Raw genomic sequence first — 21574 nt, 5'->3', positions numbered from 1 at the left:
GAACTCTGCCAGTTTTCTGCAACAACAATGAAACTTCTTGGCTGCATACAATGGGTTGAGCATGTGCATATCAAGATATGAAAACAATAGGCCAGTTTAGAGAATCTTAGGTCAAAAAGACAAAATCAAGCTTCCAAATAAACACAACAATAGCTTCAAACAAAAAAAAACATGTGTTCCAATTTCAAACAAACCAATCAGATGTACAATACTTGTCCGGAAAACAAAGCAAAGGTTCGACAACGTATGCTTACGAAGGATGTTCCTTCATAGAGACGGATATTCCAATCTGAGATCACTGCAGCCTGGTCACCGATGTACCAGAATATACCAGGTAAACTACAGGGCAGCACAGCAGCAACTCCAGGACCTCGTGACGGCACCATATTTATTCTTGTATACACATACAATACCAGCATCAGCCTGCTTTCACTTGGACGTAGCTCCTCGCAGGCTCGGCACATAAGCTAGGAAGGGTGGATTTCATAATTAAAAACAAGCACTCATAACCCAAAGATCCGCAGAATCCCCTGCGGATAGATCACTTTTCACTAGTTGGACGAGCTGAAGGAAGCTTCACCGCCCGAGTCACTCTCGTCCTGCATGCGCTTCATCTCGTACGCCCACTCCAGCCCAGAGCAGTAGTGGAGGGGTGGGTTGAACCTGTGGTCGTTCAGGTCAGGGGGCAGGAATGCGCCATTCTCGACAAGGAACCTGACCACCCTCTTGTTTCTTTCCTTGGCAGCAATGTGCAGGGGAGTCCCTGGATTAGGACAAAATAAATTTAGGACTCCACAGGTCAAGTAGGTTCAATTGAGTAGATAGTAGTAATAAACGCATTTTAGTAATCTAGTTAAGCTAGGTAGCAGGAAAACAGCACTGCAGGAGGTTTAACCCAAATACTAATACATGAAGCCACGCACAACGTTCACATACTTTAAAAACAGGGCAAGATTACACTATACACATCAGCTACAAGTAAACCACACCTACATACCTAGTAATAAAACATGGAGATCTCGTGTAATGGAAACAAGCTATGTTTGGATGTCAATTAAGCAGATGCATCGCTATTAACACCAGCAACCCAAAACAATACTCCCTCCGTTCGAAATTATTTGTCGCAGAAATGGATGTATCTAGATGTATTTTAGTTCTAGATACATCCATATCCGAGACAAGTAATTCCGAACGGAGGGAGTATATATATAACCTAGATATAAGCTACATAGCAGAAAACTGTACTGCACAGCGTTCAGTCCACATAATACTATATGAAGCAACACACACCGTTCAGCTACTTTAAAACAGAGCAAGATTAGATCTGCAGGTCCACCATAAGTAAACATCATCTACATACCTAGTCATGTAACATAGAAAAAGAATGGAAACAAATTAGGCTGGATGTACTAACTTCCACAGCTTGGCCATTTATGTATAGACAATTAAGAGTGGCATCCCAAAACAATACATATAGAATACCAAAAATAATTAAAAACAATAACATTTAGAAAGGTAGAACTGATGGAAGAACAATCAACAATAAAAATAATGGCACTGGCAATACAGGCAATGACTAAAAAAAAACAAGTGAACTTACAGCCACAAGCTCCTTTTGTTCGGGCATCGATATTTGCACCGCGCTCCAGTAGTTCATCCATGATTTTCACATGCCCGCCCTGAGCAGCAAGGTGCAGCGGAGTAGCGCCAGGAGACTTTGGTCCCCATGCGGGTGCATTGACATCCATCCCTTCATTCAGGAGACGTCTCACCTAGGGAGAATCAGAAAAAACGATTGTTTTAGATTTTCACGAGGATGATTACTAACTAAATAAGATAACAATCTCTAGTTAAGAAGTTGTATGGGATTAATTAGTCACCAAGCCAATGGGTTAAGAATAAACAAAACTACATTTTTGCTATACAGCAGAATCTAGCCTAAAACATGCATTCATTCTTGCAGATTTGGTTTAAGGTGATCCCATGAATAACAGGCCTCTGAAACGAATTGATGTGAGACAGAATATAACTTAGAATTATTGGTACTTATAACCAGTCCTAGATGAACACATAGAGAAGAACATCGGAGACCTGCAAATGAGTACATCTAACAAGACCTGAAGTTGCAATCAGCACATCTAACTAGTTACTAGCCTCAGATATATATGTTGCAAATCCCAGGACATTTGTCCAAAGCTGGATGCAATTTTTAAACATATACAAGCCCTGAAGAACATAAGAGAGTGTTTCTTTATTTAGCTTATTAATCAGCTAATCGGGCATTGCACTTGCCAAACAAACTTTGCTTAAATTGGCTACACAAGGCAACAAGATAGTACAAAAGTTTGGTTGTTTCTTTATTTGGCTTAATCAGCTAATTGGGCAGAGCACTTGCCAAACAAACTTTTCTTAAATTGGCTACAGAAGGCAACAACATAGTACAAGAGTTTGGTTGTTTCTCCTAATTGGTCACATATACAAGATATGAAACAATCAGCATATCTAACTAGTTACTAGCCTGACATACATGCTCCAAATTCCAGGACATTTTGGCAGAACTGGATGCAAAGTTTGGACATCAACATGCCCTGAAGGACATCAAAGAGTGTTTCTTTATTTGTCTTAATCGGCTAAATTGGGCAGGGCAAATGGCAAACAATCCTGTCCACACAAGGTGACAGCATGATAACAGAGTTTTGGTCGTTTCTCCTAATTGGTCAGATGTGTAAAACATATGCATACTCAAGTTGCAATCTGTTTCAAAGGATCCAAAGTAGGTACTTATAACTGAACTGGTCAGGGCACATGCCAAACAATCTTGCTTCAATTATCCACTCAAGGTGACACAACATGGTACCACACTTTTGGGTGTCTTGTCCCTCCTAATCGGTCACATGTGCAACACATTTGGATGCAGCCAAGTTGCAGTCTGTCCTGAAAGGGCGACAAATACATTCGTGCGCTTGATTGACAGACCATACCCTTGCCTAAACATTCCTAGTGGACTAGTTTTGTGGGAGCAGGAACCTAAGAGCTAACCTTATTTGGATTTCCCAACTAAAACTGGTATGGTAGATGCAAAACAATATTTGCTTCAGTTATCTAATATCTACAGGATGCCAAAGTAGGCACTTATAACTGAAGTGGGCAGGGCAGATGCCAAACAATATTCTTCAATTATATCCACCCAAGGTGACACACCATGGTACCACACTGTTGGGTCTCTTGTCCCTCCTGATCGGTCACATGTGCAACACATTTGTGGTACCAAAGTTCGCACGCTCGCATGACAGAACATATCCTTGCCTAAACTGAGTCTAGATTAAACAATCGATAATTCATTCATTCATCCAGATTCGGTTTATTGTGATTCGACACAAAAAGAGTGTTCCTTCATTTGGCTCAATCGGCTAAATTGGGCAGAGCACTTGCCAAACAAACTTGCTCTAATTGGCTGCACAAGGCGACAACATAGTACCGAAGTTTTGGTCTCGTGTCCCTCCTAATCGGTCACATCCGTAGCACGTTTGTGGTGCTACTCAAGTTGCAGTGTGTCTCAAAAGGGCGACAAATCCATTTGTGCGCTTGTGTGACCAAACATAAACTTGCCTAAACGTTCCTAGTTGACTAGTTTTGTGGCAGCAGCTCAAAATAAGGAGGCGGAAAAATAAGGAGATAGAGGGAGCAGCTCATACCTCCTTGAGGTTGCCCTTGCGGGCGGCGACGTGGAGCTGGTTCCAGCCGCGGTCGTCGGCGTCGTCCGAGTCACCGCCGCGAGCGCGCGCCCGGGTCATGCTGAGCGAGCTGCGGAGCTGCACCATGGTGGCCCCTTGTCCAATCTTGCAAGCAGATCCAAACCAACCAAGCAATCAAGCAGAGAGAGGAGCAATCCAATCAAATCAAGAACGAGAAGGGGGGAAGAAGCAAATCGGATCCGGGGAGAAATTGAGCAGAGGATAGGGGAGGGGAGGGGGGAGATTAGCGGGAGTAGTTGCCCATGCCGAAGGGGGCAAACGGATTGAGGCCGGGGCCGAGCGCGCGGAGGTTCTTGTGGAGCATCGGCGACGAGGAGGTAGAGGAGGAAGACGGGCGGCGGCGCACCATAGTATGTCGAATCTGGGTTGGTTTTTTCGGGGGGAGACGGATGAGATCAGAGGAAGGCGTCGACGGAGTTGGGGATCATGTCTTCCGTCCGGAAATCAATCAAAAATCGCAAATTTCGATCGACCGGAGGTGGGGAAGGCGACGGACGGCGACGAGGAGGGGATTGGGATGAGGATGAGCAAACCCTAGAAATCCAACTCGAATCCAATCTTCTCTCTCGCTCTCCTGCGTTATATATTTTCGCAGGCCCCCGGAGACCAGCCTCTCGTGAGGGGCCGAATGAATCCAGCACGCAGCGGCCGGGCCGTTGCTGCGTGGGCCGAGTCCGTGGGCCCCTGTTGAAGGCCCAATATCCTACTCCCTCCGTTCCTAAATATTTGTCTTTCTAGACATTTCAACAAGTGAGTACATACGGAGCAACATGAGTGAATCTACACTAAAATATGTCTATATACAATCCGTATGTGGTAGACCATTTGAAATCTCTAAAAAGACAAATATTTAGGAACGGAGGGAGTAGTTTTCATTTTTAACAAAAAGAGTGGTTTTGCTAAAAAAAGAGTGGTTTCTCATGCTTACCACCCCCTCCCCCTCCATAGTTAGAGGATCTACAATTGGACCCCCACTTCTCCCCCTAAACGTCCGGACAAACAACTCCAACAGTGTTCGGACTGAAAAAAAATGCCATTCTACTAGGCCAGCAAAGTCAGCCCAAACGTTTTGGTTGTCCGACACCTCTTAAACTCGGTACATACATGTGGCGGATATGAGGACCCCGAATGCCTCCACAAGTCGGATCCAAGAGAGGGGATTGTTGAAAAGGCAAACCCTATAAATGCAAACTGAATCCAAACCCCGCTCCCCCACCAAAACCTCCTCACACATATATTTTCGCATGTGTCATGCCTCATGAGAGGCCAATCCAAATCCACACATGGGGTAGGAGGGGAGTCGCAACCCCTTCGTTGCGAGCACTAAGCTCTAACCATCAGGCCATCACCCCCGTTGGTGTATAGATAGTTCGTTTTTTTTCTTTTATATCCTTGTTCAGTCCGGTTTATCCTTTTTTTTCCTCTTTTCTCATCCTTTTTTGTTTTCTTTAATGCACAGTTAAAAAAAATTCATGAACCTTTTTTGTAAATTGATGAACTTTATAAAATTAGATAAATATTTTTCCAAATTCAATTAACTTTTTTAAAATTCATGAACTATTTTAAAATCTGTAAACTTTTTTGGACTCATAAACCTTTTAAAAATATATAAAGAGTTTTTCAATTTCGTGAACTATTTTTGTATTCACATTTTTTATTTTTCAGTTTTTTTATAGAAAAATTCAATGGTTGACTGGTCAGCTGGTCAACCGGGAAGTACTTAGCACATGTCTTTTTAAAGCCTAAATTTGCTTCATGTTCATTATTTTTTATGTTTGGTTGTACATAAAATGAAGAAAAAATCACACACATGATGTATATGATAAATCCGTTTTCCTTTTAATATATGACAGGATCATTCAACATAATTAAGTTATACTTCCTCCGCCCCATAGTATAAGAGCATTTTTGACACTAGTACTACTGAGCTACCAAGCTAAAATCGAGCAAGTTTGCGTTGGTTCATAACCAGTTCATTTTTTGACCGAGCTATGTTTTTCTTTTTGAATCGATATCCAAGTCAAGCAAAATAAAATAAATAAATGAAACGATCTCGAACGGCTCACAAGGCTCAAGTTTTTCTTGCAGCCCTAATGAAAATCAAAGTGCAGAACACCACCGAATGATGCATCGTATGAGGAAAACGCCGTGCAGTAATTTCGCTAGAATAAAAGAGGAGTGAATTCCACATTTTACCCGCTAGATATGCATTTATGACACTAATTAACCCATTTTCCCCGCTAGATATGCATTTATGACACTAATTAACCCATTGAGAGGCAACTCGTCTAGAACACCACTTTTGGAACCCTGCATTTTCGATGCGTGTCCGTTAGGCAAGGTGTAAGGTGACGCCCAGGGTCAAAAACACCTAGGCTCCATTTCCTGCCCATAGCCCGGCCTGAAAGGCGGAAAAAGCCTGAAATAACAAGAAATGTATATTTTATTTAAAATATAGGTATATTATATTATTTTGATATCCCAAATATAATTATTTTAATTAAAAAATAGCATTGGTCATGTGCTTCAGGCTGAGCCAGCGTTTGAACAGGTGTAAGATGGACAAAAGAAGTCTGGACATGATCTTTGATGATGCCATCCGTTCTTTACACATTTTTTGCGAATCATTGACGCAAAATACCGATCCTATCTAACATGATCAAGCAAAAATGCAAGACCAGAGTAAAACCGTGTTAAAAGCCTTCAAAATCTGAGGCCTCTTTTGATTCATAGGATAGGATTATCATAGGAATAAGAATCTTGTAGGAAATGAGATGACATGTATCTCAAATGCTATGAGTAGGAATAGGAAACAAGATGTCATTTGGTTGACACCAAAGGAATTTTTCCATTGAGTCTAGGCTCTTTTTTATTTTCCTATGAAATGTGGAGGATAGGAACCAATCCTATGTAGAAATAGAAATCCATCCCTATGAACCAAAAAGCTCTAAAGAAAAAAATCCTAAATGTGGTAACTCACTCCTATGACAATGGTCGTTGACTGAGAAACCGTGTGTCAGCCAGGTCAAGCTCTGCAAGCAAGAGAAAAAGAGGCGTCGCTCCCTTCAGATCCAGGCATTGACCCAAGCCGCCGCCCGCCTACACGACTGCCGGCCCTGCACCGGCTCCCCTTCCTTTCCCTTGCTCCCTCGTCACCATCCCTCCGTCCTCGCCCTCGCTCGGACGGCAGGGCACCGCCGAACCTCTGCTGCGCGAACGCCGAGCGCCGAGCAGTCTTGCCGTCTTGTCCGTTGCCGCCGGCGAGCGGTGACGTTCTCAAGACCTGAACCGGCCTGATCCATCGAGGTAACTATCGTACTGACTAGTGGTAATTTTGGTTGTAGAAAATTGCAACTCTTTCAGACTTTCAGTGCTAACTCAGTGTTCCGTCTTGAGACAGAGCTACTAGCCTGCAGTTGCAGCCTTAACTCGTAAGCACAATCTTTGCATCTTGTATAATGTGCTAAAATCGCTTCGAGCAGTTCCAGATCCAGTTTGCGCTTCCTAGACTACATTCGTACTCGTACAGGGCCTGACCCCCAGCAGGTACGCATCTCCTTGCTACATTTGCTATGTATTTCATTCTGCAAGCCCCTCTGTCTCAACTCTCAAGCAAACTAATTTTTTCCATGCTCTAGATCTGAATAGCACCGTGTACCTAGAATGGAGGGGGAAAGTCTACTGGAGCGTATAGTTAACGGAGACGAGAACCCGAGGGATCTGCCATTAGCACTGTTACTGCGCATCACGGATGATTTCTCTGCAGAGAGAAAAATTGGCCAGGGTGGATTTGGAGAGGTTTACAAGGTAATCCTACCATTTAGAAATTGTATAAAGATCTCGACTCCAGTAGTATGTCATTAGTTTGATTGAAAAGTACCACTTATTCATCTTGTTTTGTACAATAGGAAACTCTCCTACTGTGTTTCCGTTCAAAAAAATACCACCAATAAAAGCAGAACTTGGCCACTCTGTTTTGATATTGTAGTTTTAGTGCTGAGCATCATTTATACGCTGACCAACAGGGTTTACTCCCAAACGGGATTAATGTTGCTGTCAAGAGGATGCATGTGGATGCACACACAGTTGATGACAGGCTATTTCGCCGTGAGATCATTAGCCCGATGACCATCAATCATCAAAATGTAGTCCGGTTTCTTGGCTTCTGTTCTAATACACATTATATGACAATAAAAGAGGCTGGTTCAGGAGAAATTATCTTTGTCAACGTGAGAGAAAGATTGCTCTGTTTGGAGTACATCAGCAATGGAAGCCTTGATAAGCATATTACTGGTACCATCCTTTTGCATTTGATGCAGCCGTTCTCTTATTTCTTTACCTTATTGCCTTGACTAGTGCTCAATTTTCAAGTCAGGATCAATAGTTAGTGACAGACTTTAATTAAAAGCATTCAATCATTCCTTGATATTGTCATTTAACATAACCCCTTGCTTTATTTTATGCCTATATTCTTCTACAGACGAATTAAGGGGACTTGAATGGGAAACACGTTATAAGATAATCACCGGAATTTGTAAGGGTCTGTGTTATCTTCACGAGGAAAAGAATATTTCTCATATGGATTTTAAACCGGCAAATATATTACTAGATGATCATATGGTCCCCAAAATTACGGATTTTGGTTTGACAAGACCAAATGAAAACTCAACTACTATGGGTCAACATTTTGGAACACGGTAAGCTATGCATCAGAAGAACCACCAGCTAACTGACATTTTGTCTATCTACAACCCTACATTTATTTTGTTTCGTATTCTTTTGCAGAGGATATCTCGCGCCGGAATACGAGAACACTGGCAAAATTTCAGTCAAGTCTGACATATATAGTTTGGGTGCCATAATTCTTGAATTAGTGACGGGGTGTATGTCCGTCCCTGATAAGAATAATGTAAGGGCGATTTCTCTCACTTTTTAGAATGATGATGATGTTTTGCACAATAGTTTCACACTTTAATATGCATACTACCCTGCTGACTAACACATGTAATTTAAGCACATGTTTCTGGATATATATCCCACATGGGTGGATGTTTTTATTTTCCTGGTGTTGACGTGAACTGATGCGCTACCGTGGATACACACACCATTACATGGACATAGAGTTTGCGCTGTAAGATTATGGGGTTATCACAAATAATTAACATTTGTTAAATGTAGGTACTTCGAAGGTGGAGACACAGGTGGAATAAACCACCAACGTTACTACAATACCAGCAAGTAACTAGATGCCTTGAAATAGCACTACAGTGCAGGCAACAAGAACCAGAACATAGACCATCCATATCGGAAATAGTCAGAAGTCTAAGCCAGGTAAGCTAGCTAGTTCAAGATACATTGTAATCAAAATGTGGAAAGAGATGCATCGATCATCTGGAGTCAAAAGAGAGAATAGTATTATTGAGACCAGAGAGCCAATCAAGTGTGAAACAGTCAGTTATTCAACTGTAAAGCTGTGTTAATTTGGTTCTAGTCTAAAATACATAGGTTAGCTAATCTTAACCCTGCTAGGTTAGCATAGTCCCAAATATTTGTTTGACAACTATTCTAGTTGGCCTGAATTACTGGTTAGTTGGGCTAACAGTAGAAAAAAACCCAAATTTGGGACACTTGGTGTGTTCGGCCAAACTTTATTTTAGATTAAATACATGTAGTTGTTTAGTTTAAATACATGTAGAACTTTTTGCATTCTTACAAATGTACTTATAAAATATGGAGAGTATACATCATCATCTAAACACATATAGCTCTTTCCTCGCAGATAAGCCCTTGTTTCGATGAAGATGACATGCTTGATATTAATCCGCTTGAACTATGGCTTCCTTCTGTGCTTAAGAAGGAGATATCATGCTCAATTGAGCTAACCAATAATACACGTAATTGCATTGCCTTCAACATCCAACTGCCAAGCATACAATACAGCGCACAGCCAGACAAAGGCATTGTGCAACCAGAATCCAAGTATCACGTGCAGATAAAAGTGCAAGCACGAGATGTTCGTGAGCATGACCATGCCGACAAGTTCATCGTGCAGAGCATGAAACTGAGTGAGGGTCTTAGAGATGAGGTTATCACAGAAAACATGTTCCATCAAGAGGCTGGTGAAGTTGTTGATAAGGTGAATTTGATGGTTGTATACGGGCCTATGAATCCCCAAAAATACATGCCAGCTGAGGTGGATAGACCTTATTATGAATTAGAGGAGAAGCTACAGGATTCAGATGGAACACCAATGTCTTTTCCACTAGACTTTTTGAAGGCCATCACATGTAATTTTTCCAGTGAGTCAATCCTTGGTGAAGGTGGTTTTGGAGAAGTATACAAGGTACAATCATATCTTTTAACTCTACGTTTTAAATGTTGGCAAGACTAAATAATAATAATTAATTAATTAAACATACATATGCATACTATGAAGAGAGTTTTAATTTACAACACAGGGAGTTCTTTCAAGTGGGAGCATTGTTGCTGTGAAGAAGCTTTTTGACATACATTTAAAAGAGGATGCATTCCGGAACGAAGTATGTTATCTCATGGGGATTAAGCACCCAAATGTAGTACAGTTACTAGGTTACTGTGCAGAATCAATTTGGGAAACGATGGAGTTCCCAAGTGGTAGTGGGAAGCGTGTTTTCGCTGAAAAACCAAAAAGGTTGATCTGCTTCGAGTATGTATGCAACAAAAGCCTCGACAAACATATTTCTGGTATAGTACGGACACACTATACTTGTACTTTGTTTCTATCTATATGTCTTTCCATATAACAGCGCCCAAACTATGTAGTGTCACTAGCCTAAGGACGTGATTGGTCTCTATCTTTATTGCGCTGGCTTAAGATAGAGATAATATTTTCTGTTAAACAATTTCGGTAGATGAATCTTCGGGCCTTGACTGGAATACAAGATATGAGATAATCAAGGGGATTTGCAACGGGCTGCATTTCCTTCATGAAGAATGCCGTATGGTTCATCTGGATCTTAAGCCTGAAAATATATTGATGGACTCTACTATGATGCCAAAAATAGCCGATTTTGGTTTGTCGAGGATCTTTGGCGAGCAACAATCACGATTTTTCACTAATAACAAAGAGGGAACACTGTACACCTCTTGCAACTCTTGTTTTATATTTCCCTCTGTTACTTTGCATCTCTTTGTTTATGATTGTAGTGCTTCTTACTTATGTATTATGTTGCAGTGGATATATGGCACCAGAGTACAGAGTCCGAGGTGTAGTATCGTACAAGGCAGACATCTTCAGTTTTGGTGTCATAGTCATAGAGATAATCACAGGTGGTAGGGACTATCCATGGGACTATTCATATTTCCAGCAACATAGTCCCAACCATACTGATCCATCTTTCCAGCAGTTCACGGAGAAAGTAAGATGAATTAATCTAGATTTTGTGCATATACAATTATTCAAGCTCACTGTTGCAACTTTACAGGTGCTTGAGAGTTGGAAGAACAAATTTGTAACCACACCAAACTATAAACCAGTGGAAAAATATACCAAACAAGTAAGACAATGTGTCACCATAGCCCTAAAATGTGTGGACCCTGGCATGGAGAAAAGACCTAATGCAAAGGATATAATCGAGGAGCTTAAGGCAGTAGACCAGGTATGATGAGCATTATATGATGTCCTAGCATAATACTCCCACCAATCCCAAAATAAGGTGTATAAGTGTTGCCTTAAGTTGATAAAGTTTATAGATAACAATATCGATATCTGCAATCCCAAGTAAATACATTATGGAAATATAATTCAAGATGAATCCATTATTATTTATGTGGTATTGTAGATGTAGATATTATTTTGTACAAAATTGGCCTAATTTAGAAACTTTGACTTATAGCGAAACTTTATGCCTTTTATTTTGGAGATGGGAGTACATGAATAGCTAACACCATAGCAGTATTAGTATATCTACATCAGACTGTCTAATTTTTTTTTTCGAAAAGGGGTTTTACCCCAGCCTCTGCATCAGATAGATGCATACGGCTCATATTATTAAAACGGTAATCCAGCAACAGACTGTCTCATGCATGTTCCTTTTCTTTTACCTTTTAAAAAAGGAGGTCCATGACTGCATATAGCACGCACAGTGCTACCTGACGAAATGGATTGGGAAGATCAGTTGATCGCCCAGTTTTCTTCGAAATCTCAGATTGGCGCCTCTCCGATGTTAGAAGATACAGAAATTTCGTCAGATGTATGCCCAACTTTGTTCTGAACTCCATGGCAACCTTTCGTCATTCCATCCTGAAGAACCAGCGGGTGGTGAAGAGATCAACGTTCAGTAAAAGCGTGTGCTGTCAAACAAATGTCATGAAGCTTTTGAAGGTGCTCTGATGAGGAGATTGGGAGAAGAAGTGAGAAAGGAAGAATTTGCAAACTAGGAAATATTCTTCTAACTGGTGCGAAGACACTTCATCACACTGTTAAGGGATTATTACTGGGGCCTGAAAATAAAGGCTGGACCTGGGTTTGGGCAGGCTGTTGTCGAGCCATACTTGTTGTAGCTGGTCGGTCATCTGTTTGTGTTTGAGTCGATCATGATGGCTCTGCTGGCTGCTTGGAGACCGACGAAGGAAGAAGACCACAAGGAGGAGCCACCGGCCGAGATCCGACTATTTGTTTGTCCTGTGACCGGTCCCTTGTGACCTGGCACTGTAATTTCTGAAGCGATCCATTCAACAGTGATCACAGAGTAGGTCAGGTGGCATTTTGCCGTCTCTTTGTCAACATAACTGTTTGTTGGGTGGTCGTTTTTGGTTCTGTCAGCAGAGTCTATCTGCTGCTGTATGCAAGCAATTACATCATTGCAGACGACAGTTTCCATCTTAGAGTATGGCGCCGAACTTTGTTTTCCGCCGGTGACAAGGTTGTTGGGCACTACTGGATTAGGATGTTATGTGTAATTAGATCAAGTGCTCCTCTCCTCGAAAACTGTAGATATTACAGAACTCAGAGTGTTTGATTAGACCCTTACAAATTAACCAAACGGAAATAAAATGAAGATACAAAAATGCCTTCTTAACATCATCCACTAGACTAGGCCGGCTTCCTTACTTGCGTACAGCAATAGTATTAATTACTTGCCGAACTGAAGACACACAAATCATCTCCAGCTTGGTTTCCCAACAATTGCAAGCAACTTCAACTGCCATGTTTCTGACCAAGTCCCTTCGGTTTCAACAAAAATAGCTAACGAAAAGGCACGGATGCTGGAAGCTTCAAGTAGCATGCAATATAAGAAAAGAGCTTGTCATAGCTATGCTCATGATCTTGTTCAATGTCATTGAGCTCATGAAGTTTCCCAGTGCTGATGGCGTATGAACGAAGCTTGTTTTCCTGGTCAAAGAGGAACATGATGTCACTCTCCAAGTCGAGAGTGGCAATCTTGTAAGCACAATTCTGACACTATTGAGTGGAGTCATGGTGAGCAAGGTCATCTCTTTCAAACACATCTCTCATACCAAGACGATGCTTCATAGTCCACTTGTAAGGCCCAAAAACATCAAGACTCCAGATACGGATCGCACTCTCATCCACCTACGGCAATGCAAAGTGCAAGGACCCTAGAGAGTGTCCAAAGAAACCTGGAGCGTACATACCAGCGGAAAGGCCATTCAGAGACTCAACAGAAGGTTGTTTGGCAACTTGATAGTTCGACGATTAGGCGGTATGCAGGAACTCATTGCCTCAAAGCCATTCAACACCAAGATCCTCCACCTTGAATTCCTCCACGGATTAAATAGATAGAGTGAACCATCTATGAACAAGTGCGGATATCCAATAACAGTGGGCATCCCAGAATTCCACCATGCATCATACATAAGCCATGTGGAAAGGCTGGATGAAAACACCTCGGGCGCGCTCAAGAAGGAAGTTAAAGGGTCCCGTTTAAAGTTGAGGACATAGAACTGTGGGGATCATGATGGGTTGAAAACCAACATAGCTTCACAAACCAACGCGCTAAGTCAGCAGCAATACTAGATCGGCTGAGACGAGGGACTAAACTTATCCAGTTTAACGAGTTAAGGGACTAAGCTTTGCCGGTTTTGGAGTTGAGGGACCGAATCTAAAGTTTCAAAAGATTTGAGAGATGAAAAATATACTTTTCAAATTAAAGAATTCAGGAAACCAGAACAAAGAAGTGCAAATACAAAAGAAGAAGAGAGGAAATCAACACGCACATTTGCACCAGAGGACATGAAGGCTGCATACATGAATATTAGTGATTAGTCAACCAACGCGCAGTCGATTGGCGTCCCGGGGGGTTTGTGAGACCTTTCTACGGGGAAGTACACATGTGGGCAGGAGGCCTTGATCTCGTACAGTCTCGTGATGATCCCCGCGATCCGGAACCGCACCCGCGCCACCACCACCACCGTTAACCCCTGGATGCTCTGGACACGGTCTCCCGACAGCAGGCTTACCGTTGACGATGCCTTGATGATCGCCGGCCCTGTACCTGGCCGCAGGTACTTGCCGGCCGGCGGCCCCACGTAGACCTGGGTCTGGATAGTGTTCCTACTGCATGTGCTGTTCTGCAGTTCGACGAAGATGGTAGTGTACCGCACCGCCGCGCGCTTCCGGCTGGTGTTGGCGGCGGCGATGGTGAGGTTGAGGTACGGGATGCTGTCGTTGCCGGCACTGTCAATGCTGTTCGAGGCGTCCAGGATGGAGAAGCTGATGTGCGCAGGGTGAAGGGCGACGGAGACTACAATGACCACGGCCGTGACGGCGAGGGTTCCGCCGAGGGCCACCAGGATGTAGTTCCTCGTAGTCCAAAATTTGCTCGCGTCGGCCGTAGCCATGGTTGTAGTAGCTGGTTAACCTTAGGCGTTAGCTACCAGTGCGCCCCTTGTTGCTCCGGCATGCACGGACGGATTCAAATACATCTGAGTACGCATAACGCTAGTTTTCCTATTGAAGCAAAGCACCTTCTTTTTCCGTTCGCTCTCAATTCGAATCTGTGTGAACTTTCTAGAGCATTTTGCTTGATCGCTAACTAGTCCGGTTGCGTGAGTACCAGAAAAAGAATTTTCTAGCGTGCACGTCATGTAGGATTAAAGGAATCTACCATTTGTCCATATTCTCCCGTTATTTCCCTTTTTTTTCACTTCTCCAGTTATTTCAATTAATATACATTAATACACTATCATTCGTATTTTGTAACAAAGTTGTAGTCCCTCCTCCTAATGTATAGGGCGTGCGCGTAGTTCTAAATCATCGATTTGACTAACTAATTAAACATGTGTTATATATCATCAAAGGTATATTATTAGATTCATGTGCAGGTGTAGCTTCTAAAAATATATTTTTTTCACATAAAATACATATTTTCTCGTTAAATTATCGATCTAGAAGTATATGCATGACCTATACACCCGGACGTAGGTAGTAGGTCGCGTGCCGCCCCCATCAACATTGTGTGCTCCATCTTCCGATGTTCCCATGCCTATCCTCCACACAGCGGCCGCGGTTTTGGGTGAGTCTACAGACGTCGGCCCAATCTTGAGCACCTTCGGAGAGATCGCGACGATGACGTACAGGGTGACCAGCGCGTGTTAGTGTCAAAGGGCGTTATATTTTAGATAATGTCGCTGTTCTCCATGAGACGCTTCACTCACTACATAAGTCTAAATGCGCTGCTGTTATTTTTAAGGTTGATTTTGAGAAAGCTTATGATAAAATTAATTGGGACTTTATGCTTAGTACGCTGAAAATGAAGGGGTTTCCTGATAAATTTATTCGTTGGACAAAAGCAGTTATTCATAATGGTAAAGTAGCTATTACTTTAAATGACTTGATTGGCCCCTATTTTGTTACTAGGAAAGGATTGAGGCAGGGGGACCCGTTCTCTCCCCTATTGTTTAACCTTGCTGCTGATGTTCTTGCTACCCTGGTTCAAAGAGCACAAGAACAAGGATTTATTAAAGGAGTTCTGCCTAGATTGTATGAGGGTGGTCTTACAGTCTTACAATATGCTGATGATACGATTTTCTGCTTTGAAGATGACTTAGAAGGGGCTAGAAACCTTAAAGTCATTCTATGCGTGTTTGAGCACTTGACGGGTTTGAAAATCAATTTCTTAAAAAGTGAAATCCATTGCTTTGGTGCCGCTTTATTGAAACAAGAAGAATATGCTCAGATTTTCACTTGTGCGGTCGGGGACTTCCCCTTTACTTATTTAGGCCTTCCTTTACATTTTAAAAAGTTGCATAATGCGCATTGGAAACCAGCTGAAGAGAAAATTGAGAAGAAGGCAGCAACCTGGCAAGGGGGTTTGCTTTCAATGGGTGATAGGATCACCCTCGCTGAGACTTGTATGAGTAATGTTCCTAGCCATTTGCTTTCTTTTTTAAACTACCTGAAGGTGTAGGCAAGAGAATGGACTTTGTTCGTGCTCTGGTTTGGCAAGAAAGGGATGGAGTGAGAAAGTATCACTTAGTCAAGTGGGTGGACGTATGCCAACCTAGAGACCAGGGGGGTCTGGGGATTACTAATTTGGAGATTAAAAACATCAGCCACTTATGTAAGTGGTTATGGAGATTAGAGAATGAGGAAGGGGATTGGCAGGAAATGATTAGAGCCAAATATTTGAGTAGGAAAACTCTGGTTCAATGTGAAGCATCTCGGGGTAATTCCCATTTTTGGAATGGGTTGTTGAGTATCTTCTATTCTTGCTGTCAAAGGGTGGTGGGTGATGGTTGTAAGACGAGATTTTGGGAGGACACATGGCTGGGGAGAAAGCCACTTTGTCAACTTTTCCCCCGCTTGTATAATTTAACTTTCTGTCAACATGTTACTGTTGCTAAAGTCTTTAACCAGGATTTTGATTGTATTAGATTTAGGAGATGTCTTTATGGAGAAACTCTTACAATGTGGAATGAATTACTTGATATGTGTAGTCAGGTTACTCTGTCGGAGGAGGCTGACAGAGTTAAATGGCTTTTAACTAAATCTGGATCCTTCTCAGTTAAGTCGCTTTATCATTAACTTACAGGGTTCACAGAGAAGCTGACTATTTCAATCATTTTTTTAAATGAGTGAAATCTATTTTTGGAAATGAGTGAAATTGTTTTTTGAATTGAAAGTTTTTGAAATTAGTGCAATTTCATTTTCTAAAATAAGTAAAATAAGTATTTTGAATTGAGTGAAACCCTTTTTTTTAATGAGTGAAATCTGATTTTCATAGAAATGAAACATATTCCAGTGCGAAACATGTGAAACTTGCTATTTTAAAAAATAAACTAGTTATTTAAAATATGCCAACCTGGTTATTTCTAATTGGTTTTTGGAAACAATTGAAATCGATTCATGAAACAAGTGATTTTTTTGAATTAAGTGAAATTGGTTTTTCAAAATAATTGTAATCAGTTTTTTACATTCTGTAAAATAATTTCGAAGCGAGTAAAATCAGCTTTTCGTATATATGAAACATACGTGAATGTGAAATATATGAGTTTTGATATCTCCAAAATGTGAAAAAAGGAAATGAAAAATAATCGAAATATATCCAAGATTGATACTGTCCTAAAGGTCTTCTCATTACGAATTCAAATATATAAGAAAACTCAGAAATGACGATTTGGTTGAAAATATACCGATCATTCAAAACTATGACAAGAAATAAAATACCCATCTTTTGCATGGAGAGAGAGAATACATGCAATGCTCCTTCTGGCCACTCTCTGGCTGTCTCTCCTGTTAAAGCAGACACAAGTTGACACATGCACTTGTATTCCTCTCTTGAACCTGACGTATTGCGTAGGAAATGATTTGTCATGTTATACCTGTAAAGCTAGCATGAATCCTAATATACACAATGCATGATAGATGTTTCATCGGTACACATTTTTTTAGGAAACTTTCACCGGTACATACTAGTTGCGTTAGAATTACTGTTTTTTAGTAGTTGTGAATACTAGTTTTTATCATTTTTGAGCATGTGCCTAACGAAACGATGACATTTTTGAGTAGTGAAAATTCCTAGTGGCAAAACTGAGTAGTGGGACACAACTGGGGGCATAAATGACAAAAAAACCTATATGTAATATTTGGGCCCAGCTCCATCTGCTCGTAAGTTTGCTCTCTCGAAAACAAAAAGTTATTCTCGTGAGTAGGCCGACTGTCGGTGGCTGACGCGTGTGGTAGGACCGATCTCTCCTTACAGGAATAAATGGTGTATAAATGCATACCAGTGGAGTGAAGCAATCGTGCTTCCCCATAGAGAGGACGCAGCAAGGTAATCCAAGAAGACACGTACGTACGCATGGCGCGGGCGGCACACAACGTCTTGAAGAAGTCAGTTTTCCGGTGCATCGCCGTGCTGCGCACGGTGGTGGCCGCCACTATGACCGTGCTCATGGCCGTGGTCATCATGTTCGCCGTCGGGGAGATCCACCGCCCCAAAGGCCTCACCCTCTGGATCGTCGGCGGCTCCGTCTCGGTGCGGCGAAGCGGTAACCTGACCGAGCCGTTCAACCCGAGCATCGTCGGCCACAACCTAACCTTCAGCTACATTGTCCGTGCCGTCAACCCCAGCAGCAGCATCCGCATCTTCTACACCGATGTGAGGGCCCATCTCCTCGGCAGGAACTCGTCGTCAACGATGAAGAGCTTCTTGACAATGACAATATTCCCCTCCATGGACGTGGAGCACCAGTCCACGTTGGAAACTATAGTTGAGAAGACCACCCATATGGAGTTACCGCACGTCCAGCGGTTCTACTTCGAGACGCTCGCCAACGGCAGCAGCATCGCTGGCGGGTTGTTGAACATCATCGGCACCCGCATCGTCCAGAATGTTTACACCGGGCGCAACATGACCGGCATACGAGCCGTCTACTACTGCACGCCCATCACCATTGGCGGTGGTGAGGACGTCGAGCATAGATGCGCGGTCGACTTAGCATGCAGGGAGGATGCGCCGATTATCGTTGGTTTGGAATGATCCCCTAGATTATTTGAGACACATTTTGGTGATTAACTTCTGTTTCTTCGTTCAGTTTGTCACCTGGTCTAAACCCCGCGTTTTTTATCAAGAGTATTGGTCCCACAATCTTCAGATGTTTGTTATTGCGGCTCACACTATTCTTCAGGCGTGCAACTATAGTTACACGTGGACGATGGACGTCTAAGCCCCCCCCCCCCCCTCCCCCCTCCTCGAAAAAGAAAGTTAGGGTACCTGCCTCTCACCGACGCTGCCGCAGGTCCGTCTCGTCTCTGATGGCCCTAGGGCTATGGAGGCGCGGTGGATCCTCACATGGGCTGGAGGGAGAACTCCGTTTTTAGTTGTTTTTTCAGTCTTGTTAGAATTTGTGTCATGCTCACGAAAAGAGACGCGGCGGTTTCCTGAAGATGGAATAAAGGTCTCCCCCTAGCCCTAGTTCCGGCGGTGCGTCTAGTATCATTGGTGGGCGTGTGGAGGTGTGTCTCCGGCGGATCTATTTTTGGTGGATTTGCTTGCATCTCGTCGTTGTTCGTCTGCGTTCCTATGTCTTCGGGCTGGATCCTTCCGACCTACGTTATTCTTCATCGGAGGCCGTTGTTGTTCTGGTGCGCTGGTCTTATGAGGCCTTAGCACGATAACTTTCCGACCGAGTACTACAATAAGTTGTGCCCGACTCCAGCGATGGAGGGGCGATGACGGCGGCGCGCCTTTGGCTCACTTCAGTGCTTGTAGTCATCGCTAGATGGTCTATGGATTTGAAAGAAATATTTGTTTTTGTTGTTCGTTGTACTGTCATGATTGAAGATGAATAGATCAAAAGTTTTTTTGAAAAAAAAAAGATTGAGAAGTTGTGGCGCTAGAGCGGCATTGTAATTACATGCGGATCACGAGCATGCATTATATTTATGCCCCCCAAAAATGAAAATCCATACAAATGAAAAAAGTACAATGTGCAAGGAGAAAAACTAAAATAAAAATAAAAAAGACACTGAGCAGATTTAATGGTTTAAGAATTGAACTATTTCTCAATCTTGTATTATTATATGACGTGTTTGAATTGTTCGTTATACATGACGAGGAGATTTAAGAATAGTCTGACTTTCTTTCTTTCACATGTATATGGAGGATGCACCCTACTAGTCACGCACACTGCACTCAAGGAGGGAGAGGACACTTAGGAAAGCCTGCCTTTTTTTCGAATTATTATGTGAAGAGTTGAACCCAAAAACACCACACTCAAGGACGCTACCTTAGGGCTTGTCCAATATGGACCCTCAAACCTTTTGTAACCGTCCGAACCAAGTTGTGAGGATGAATTTTGCCATGCAACGCAGTCCCCAATTGGTCTGCAGACCAGTACACTTGTCCATTTTTCCGCTAACCGGAAGCAAGATAAGAGGTTTTGCAGGAGTCCGGACATCCATCTGGTTAATTAAAGGCCACCACGTGTTGATCTCACTAGTAGAAAAAAGGTCAAACGTGAAGCACATTAGTGCCGGTTTGTATTTGAGCCGGCACTAATGTATACATTAGTGCCGGTTCCAACGGCTAGCTGGGCCGCTTTCATTAGTACCGGTTCATGGCGAACCTTTAGCACCGGTTCGTGCCACGAACCGGTACTAATGAGAGTGGTGGCAGGATGTTGTCAGACTGGGGCCCCTCCAGCCCCTTTAGTACCGGTTCTTGGCATAAACCGGTACTAAAGGTCGTCCTACATAAACCCTTCGTCCACCCGAGCTCGCTCTGTTCTTCCCCTTTCCCCTCTCCTCTCTGTTCTTCCCCTCTTCCTCTCGAGCTCATCACACATTTTGCCCAAAATTTGTCAAGATTTGAAGGCCCCCATCCATTCAAATGATCACAAAGGTTAGCAACTTTGTCCTTTCATCTCTCATTGCTAGATTAGCTCTTGCAATGCTTTATATAGTGATTAATTTGTGAGTTTAGTAATTATATATATATATATATATATATATATGTATGTATATATGTGCTAGTATTTGATTTATATGCAATCTGAGGTCAAAAATAACACTTAGTTTGCATATGTAGGTGTGGTTTACTTAGTGCCTTCTAAATCTCCGTTGTAACCACCGTCGATCGCCCGCACCGTCCCGTCGCCGGCACCACCTTGTGGTGAGCCTCTTGTTCATGAAATTTTATATAAAAATTGATGTTTGTGTGATTTGGATATATAGTTACTCGTATAATTATCTTACCCGTACGTTGTTTGTTATACATATAGTGCCATGGTTTTGATATCCGTCCCCGTCGGCCCTCGTCCTTGTTATGATTCGGATGTGGTATATATATTCTCTTTTAAAACTAGTTGCATTTCGTGTTTATGACAAATTATGCCCATCAAGTTGACATAGATATTTGTATGTAGGAGGTAGTTGAACCGGAAATTCCAACCGACCCTATTGTCGAGAGGTTAAATTTAGTTGAAAGAGAAAACGAGGATTTAAAGGAAAAATTGAAAAGAATTAAGCGGGAGGAGATGGAATTGGAGTTGCATGCTGCCGATGTCGTCGATGATCACAAGATCAAGATGGAGAAAATGCGCTTGAAGATTAGAAATATTAGAAAATATGCCATCGATAGTGAGGCTTGGTATCATTATGTTGTTGGATCCATTGTTACCTTAGTTGCGATCTTGATCGTATTTGTTGTTGCATTTAAATGCTTTAGCTAGAGAGTTATTTGTTTGTTGCATTTAAGTGTTGTATGAACTTTATGTATGAACTTGTATTAATTTGGTCTATTCGGTGTTGTGTAATGAAGATGAGCCGGCAATGGATGTACGATGACCGATGCTCTCCCCAGTTCGTTGAGGGC

The 21574-nt window shown here is 42.3% G+C and overlaps 2 protein-coding genes and 1 pseudogene across 2 annotated transcripts; 1 reads left to right on the top strand and 2 right to left on the bottom strand.

Moving 5' to 3' along the window:
- Nucleotides 1-154: 154 nt before the first annotated feature.
- LOC123131570 (phytochrome-interacting ankyrin-repeat protein 2) lies at nucleotides 155-4319 on the bottom strand. The gene is made up of 3 exons (XM_044551215.1): nucleotides 3696-4319; nucleotides 1601-1772; nucleotides 155-763 (listed from the first exon to the last, which is right to left on the bottom strand). Exons 1-3 carry the CDS (start codon nucleotides 3819-3821, stop codon nucleotides 552-554), a joined length of 510 nt encoding a protein of 169 aa, XP_044407150.1. The 5' UTR covers nucleotides 3822-4319; the 3' UTR covers nucleotides 155-551.
- Nucleotides 4320-6771: 2452 nt separating this feature from the next.
- Nucleotides 6772-12698, top strand: LOC123131569 (G2-specific protein kinase nimA). Its single transcript, XM_044551214.1, has 13 exons — nucleotides 6772-7061; nucleotides 7156-7301; nucleotides 7394-7562; nucleotides 7781-8048; nucleotides 8236-8452; nucleotides 8541-8664; nucleotides 8934-9086; nucleotides 9535-10098; nucleotides 10214-10478; nucleotides 10646-10871; nucleotides 10969-11152; nucleotides 11219-11392; nucleotides 11850-12698. The coding sequence occupies exons 3-13, from the start codon at nucleotides 7419-7421 to the stop codon at nucleotides 11868-11870; spliced, it is 2340 nt and encodes a 779-aa protein (XP_044407149.1). The 5' UTR covers nucleotides 6772-7061; nucleotides 7156-7301; nucleotides 7394-7418; the 3' UTR covers nucleotides 11871-12698.
- Nucleotides 12699-12911: 213 nt separating this feature from the next.
- Nucleotides 12912-14597, bottom strand: LOC123131524 (uncharacterized; annotated as a pseudogene).
- Between the last annotated feature and the right edge of the window lie 6977 nt (nucleotides 14598-21574).

The sequence above is a fragment of the Triticum aestivum genome, chromosome 6A (genome assembly GCF_018294505.1).
Source record: "Triticum aestivum cultivar Chinese Spring chromosome 6A, IWGSC CS RefSeq v2.1, whole genome shotgun sequence".
Classification (NCBI taxonomy): domain Eukaryota; kingdom Viridiplantae; phylum Streptophyta; class Magnoliopsida; order Poales; family Poaceae; genus Triticum; species Triticum aestivum.
This window is presented reverse-complemented; position numbering and strand designations above follow the sequence as displayed.

Excerpts from the sequence above, each read along its gene's own strand:
- LOC123131570 (XM_044551215.1), bottom strand. The coding sequence starts at position 3,821 with ATGGTGCAGCTCCGCAGCTCGCTCAGCATGACCCGGGCGCGCGCTCGC. Across the intron at positions 1,773-3,695 it reads GCAAGGGCAACCTCAAGGAG|GTGAGACGTCTCCTGAATGA; the intron begins GTATGAGCTGCT and ends GATTCTCCCTAG. Across the intron at positions 764-1,600 it reads AACAAAAGGAGCTTGTGGCT|GGACTCCCCTGCACATTGCT; the intron begins GTAAGTTCACTT and ends GTCCTAATCCAG.
- LOC123131569 (XM_044551214.1), top strand. The coding sequence starts at position 7,419 with ATGGAGGGGGAAAGTCTACTGGAGCGTATAGTTAACGGAGACGAGAAC. Across the intron at positions 9,087-9,534 it reads TAGTCAGAAGTCTAAGCCAG|ATAAGCCCTTGTTTCGATGA; the intron begins GTAAGCTAGCTA and ends CTTTCCTCGCAG. Across the intron at positions 11,393-11,849 it reads AGCTTAAGGCAGTAGACCAG|GAGGTCCATGACTGCATATA; the intron begins GTATGATGAGCA and ends CTTTTAAAAAAG.